General features: G+C 27.5%; 1 protein-coding gene across 1 annotated transcript; it reads right to left on the bottom strand.

The window, feature by feature from the left end:
• LOC130943803 (two-component response regulator ORR9-like) lies at positions 1–4,003 on the bottom strand. Its single transcript, XM_057871824.1, has 5 exons — positions 3,655–4,003; positions 3,331–3,494; positions 1,969–2,046; positions 1,413–1,480; positions 1–447 (listed from the first exon to the last, which is right to left on the bottom strand). Exons 1-5 carry the CDS (start codon positions 3,770–3,772, stop codon positions 162–164), a joined length of 714 nt encoding a protein of 237 aa, XP_057727807.1. The 5' UTR covers positions 3,773–4,003; the 3' UTR covers positions 1–161.
• Between the last annotated feature and the right edge of the window lie 1,288 nt (positions 4,004–5,291).

The raw sequence follows: 5,291 nt of genomic DNA, 5'->3' as shown, positions 1-5,291 counted from the left end.
TAATTGCAATACTGGCCTGGATGGGATTTCATTAATTAAGCTCATGAGTTAAGGGAAAAAAAACGATAATTAATTAAGATCATAGTCATAAGGATAAACTATAGAGCATGCATAAATAATCAAACCACTCTATTTTGTTTTTTTTTTTCTTTTCATTTTGTTTACACCACTTCCAACCCTTTCATTTTGGGTCTTGATCTTTCTGGAGGCTCATCAGGAGACATAGCCTTCCTTTTGCTAATACTATTATTATTATTATTATTGTTAATATTGTTATTGTTGCTGATGAGATTATTTTCATTGTCTGAATCTATAGAACTATTAGTAGATTCTCCTTCTTCACTTGAATTATTATCAAGTGGTTTCAGAAAATAGGGTTGAAGCTTCTTTAAATCTTCTGACTGAAGAGGTTTCAATAGAAACTCTTCTGCCCCTCCTTCCAAGCACCTACATAATAATATCGACAATATAAAAATTTCAATTAAATGGCTATTATAATTAGTTTTAAATACTACTCTCACAAGCTAAGGAAAAAAAAATAAAAATTGGCAAAAGTTAGAAGGCCGATTTTTTGGTATCTATCACTTAGGGGTGTAAGTTACCGAACCGGACCGAATTTTACCGCAAAACCGAACCGAAATTTACAATAACCGAAAAGAAAACCGAAAAAATCGATTTTTTTGGTTTTTTTCGAATTAAACCGATCGGTTCGGTTCGATTTTCGGTTGGCTCAGTAAAAATCGAACCGAACCAAACCAAACTGAAATATTGGTTCAGAAACCTTATTTTTACACATTTACCCTCTAACCTTGTTGTTTTGCTAGACATTTTTAATTGTTTTTGTTTTATGTTTAATTAAGTTGAATTTGTATTGGATTTGGATGTGATAAACTCTTGTTTTTCTAGTTTATTGAAGGTTTTAAATTTCATTTTATGACATTTTAAATTTAGATAAGTAGGTGTAAAAAAACCGAAAAAATCGACCGAACCAAACCGTCGTTGGTTCGGTTCGGTTGCTCAAACTATAGCCAACCGAACGGTTGGTCTCTTTGAAGAACCGATCAGGTCGGTTCGGTTGGTTTTCGATCCAAAACCGAACCGAACCGAGTTGATTACACCCCTACTATCACTTGGTGCCAAATTTTTGTCGAATTTATTTTTTATAAAAAAATTTAAATATTTAAAATTTATTAATTTTTATATTTTTAATTATTTTGATAACAAACCACACTAAGAATTCAAAAACTAAAACTCAAAACTATTGCCTTTTGTATATTTTCTTACAATTTTATTTCTTTTTTTGCCGTAACTTTATTTTAGTTAAAAGAAAATAAAAAAAGAGAAAGAAAAGGAAACTTAAAAAAAAAAACATTATATATATAACATGAAAGAAAAGAAAAAAAAAAACTTACATGGTGATTCTGGAAGGTACATTTTCTGATGACATAATCACAACTGGAACATCTTTCCAAGAAGATCCCTGCAGCAGTAAGCAATGCAATGTAATGTCAACAGATCGAGAAAGAAAGGAATAAAATAAATAAACAACAAAGAAAAAAAAAAGCAAAAGCCAACTTAGATCTTGAAATCTGGAACTTTTTACTTTTCCTTTTTCTTTTTTTTTTCTTCTCTTTTTAACTGGAATTGCAGTCTTACACTATTACTTGTTAAAAATAGAAAAATAAAGTTATGACTTATGATGATGTAAAAAAAAAAAAATTATTTATGTACTCTGCAAATTTATGACAAGAGAAAAGAATATGATACATCCTTAACTGTTGATTCATGAGTAGGGGAATGTTTAGCTTTTTTTTTTTAAAAAAAAATAAAAAATAAAAAAACTACTTCTCAGTGTCAGTGTAATTCATCAAGCAAGAAAATATATTATTTTATTTTATTTTATTTAACAAAAAAAGACAGAGAGAATTTCGGGAAGATGTCGGATATAATAAGGATTGTGTGTTTGACCTTGACTCGTTTAAGTAAATCATAGCCACTCATCCCAGGCATGCAATAATCCGTCATGATCAAATTCACTTTCATTCCCTGCATTCCAACGAAAGGTATGTTCAAGCTTCAGCATAATTAAGTTAATTAAGTACACAATTAAGGTCACTATACTGTTTAATTAGGATAATTAAAGAGAAAAAAAAACAACTAAGAGGAGTACATGTATTTTTACAATGTCCAGTGAAAAGGTTCTCACTTTAAATTGTGTTGGTACTTTTTTATCTGAGATCAAATCAATGTTCAAATATGGGTGCTGATTAAGATTATTGAAGGTTCATGATGAAGATTATTCAAGCTAGAACACGCAATTATATAAACGCACCATAGCTAATATAACTTTGATCTCTTATATATGAATATATAACTAATAATTAAGGTATACAAATATATATATTAGGGGAGAATGAATTGATGAGTATATATATGTGAATATGAATTCTAATCATAAAGCAATTTTTATGCATATTATGCATCTTGGCCTAATTAAATGAATAGAATTGAAGTTGACGTGACAATGAAAAAAAAAAACTAAGAAATTGCATAGAAATAAAGTAGGTTTAATTGGTTGAAGAGAAATTTTATGAATGCCTTTAATGCAAAAATGCATACATAAACTTTTACAAATTTTGTTAGTATAAAATTATTTTATAAGTGAATCCAATCATATAAAATAAAAATAATTATATTTTATATTAATTACATGAATAGTCATTTAAAAAAATATTATAATTATTATAAAATATTTTACATTGTTCGGTCCATAAAAATTAAACTCAATTTTTACCCTGAAAATACTTTCATTCCGTTTTCACCCAACCAAACATATATCGTAATTCCTAATGGTAGGTAAATTATGATAAGATTTCCTTAATGAAGTAATGAACTAGTTTTTTTTTTTTATCTTTATTATTTTTATGTGGTTCCACAACAACTCTATCTCAAATTATATATCCTACTCCTCGTGACTCAATATTGTAACAAGTTTCAAGTCCCTTCTTGTCACATTGTCAGAAATCAGAACTTCGAAACAAACATTCACGAGGAAATTAAATAATAAATAGATATAATTGCAGGTGTTTCCTAATTAGCTTGTTAAATTAATTGTTTCGTAAACGATAATAAATTGGGTATCATATCATATCTATGAATAATAACTTATATGTACGGAAACTAATTAAACACATAAAAAAGCGGGCATGAAATGAAATTTAGACTTCAACAAATTAAAGACCACTATAATATGTATATCATAAAATTAAATTCTAACATATATGAGCTATAATGAGAAGGTAATAATTAAGGAAGAAGAATAAATTAAACCTCTTGTTGTAATGGATGAGGAGAAGGAGAAGAATTAGAAAATGAAGAAGATTCTGAAGAGGTTGATGAAGAAGAACTATTATTATTATTATTTTGATGTTCATCATCATCATCAACAAGCCCAAGATATTTCAAAGCCTTGTCACCAGAGTCCACACATGTAACTGCATATATATATATACCGTACATTAATTGATGACAACACAAATTGAATAAATTAGAAAAAAAAGTTTTCCTCAAAATTGAAATGGCACCATATCATCAACATCCAAATTAAAAGCCAAGGAGTTAAGTAAGAACATAAAATAAATAAATAAATAGTACCTTTGCATGAAGAATCTCTAAGGAGCCTCTCCAAGAGTTTTCTATCAATGACACTATCATCAACTGCCAAGACATGAAAATGTTGTTGTTGAATCTTTGTAGTATCAACAAGCTCCATCTCTTCTTCTTGTTGATCTATCTATGTATAATGTTGTATGTTGTCTCTTGCAATATCTCTCTATGTATCTATATATGTAATTCAGAGAGAGAGAGAGAGAGAGAGAGAGAGAAACGTGATGAATGAGAATGAGAATGGAAAAAATGAAATGAGAGGTGGAATGTAATTATCCCGTGAGCCTCTTTTTCCTAATAATAATAATAATAATAATAATAATAATAATATTGATGTATGAGAGAGAATGAAATGAGAGTGAAGAATCGTACTGTGTTGGAATAGTGAGAGTGTTGTTTTTATGTGCGATTCAATGCTAAGATCTTCTCCTTAGATTCTCTCTCTCTCTCTCTCTTTTAATTTGGATCTCATTCATTCCAACCAAATTAAATGACAATTAAAAAATAATATAATATAATATGAGAAAGAAAAAAAAACTAAAAATTGCACCAAATTTTAGCAATAATAAAACGGGTCTAAAGTAATCTTTTCTAACAAAGTATCAACGAAGAAAAAGTTTAAATATAATATTTTTTCACTACAAGAAAAAAGAGTTATTTTAACACTTTATTTTTTAACACCATAATTAAATGTTAAAATTAATATATATTTTTGATAAATATCACAAATATAAAATTCTCTATATTTTTTTTATGAATAATTTGACCGTAGAAATTTACTTCTCAATTTTGACACTCATTTATTTTTAATTTATTTTACTATTTCTCTTCTTTTCTGGGCTCAATTTTAACATCACACTGCTCTCAGTTTGGGATCATACTACTCATTTTTTATCTTCAAAATCTCAATTTATTCTTCAATTTTAAGATCTCATCTCATTCTTTGTTAAAAATTTTTGTTGAGAATATTTTATGGTCAATAAGTGTCAAAATAAATAATATTTTTGACGGTTAATAAGTATCACAGAAAATATATCTCAAATTTTTTTAACAAATTATTTTTGACAACCAATATTTATCAAAATAAGATTTAAAATTTTTTTACAATTACTTATATGTTAAAAATACCATTTTTGACAAAACTTTTATTAACATATTTTCATAGTTAAAATAGTGTCAAAATTTATTTTTTTGACAAATTTTAATTCTTTTTTTACACCTATAACTCTAAAAGATAATCTATATTGTTGTAGTGTTTTAGGCAAAAAAAATTAAATAAAGAGATACGGTAGTTTAGTTTCCAATCTTTTAACAGGAATTAAGTGCTGAGGATTTATTTTCTCTAAAGTAAAAATAAGATCCCAAGATCTTTGTTCCCATTCGGTCATGATGATTATGATTATGATGATGATGCAAAGATTGTTGATTTTGGGTGTGGATATGATCAAGTTTTACTAATTGTGCACAAGCACATGACTTTGAAAAATTAAAGCAACCTCCTTAACTTTTTCTAACTAATTAAACTGCTATTAATCTTTTCAACTTGGCAGTGATTTAGTGGGGTTTTATTTTCTTCACTTTCATAACCTATTTTACTAATCAATACCCTTCCTTGACCACTAGGC

This window comes from Arachis stenosperma, chromosome 8 (genome assembly GCF_014773155.1).
Source record: "Arachis stenosperma cultivar V10309 chromosome 8, arast.V10309.gnm1.PFL2, whole genome shotgun sequence".
Taxonomy (NCBI): domain Eukaryota; kingdom Viridiplantae; phylum Streptophyta; class Magnoliopsida; order Fabales; family Fabaceae; genus Arachis; species Arachis stenosperma.
This window is presented reverse-complemented; position numbering and strand designations above follow the sequence as displayed.

Excerpts from the sequence above, each read along its gene's own strand:
- LOC130943803 (XM_057871824.1), bottom strand. The coding sequence starts at position 3,772 with ATGGAGCTTGTTGATACTACAAAGATTCAACAACAACATTTTCATGTC. Across the intron at positions 3,495-3,654 it reads TAGAGATTCTTCATGCAAAG|TTACATGTGTGGACTCTGGT; the intron begins GTACTATTTATT and ends ATATATATGCAG. Across the intron at positions 2,047-3,330 it reads CTCATCCATTACAACAAGAG|GGAATGAAAGTGAATTTGAT; the intron begins GTTTAATTTATT and ends GTTGGAATGCAG.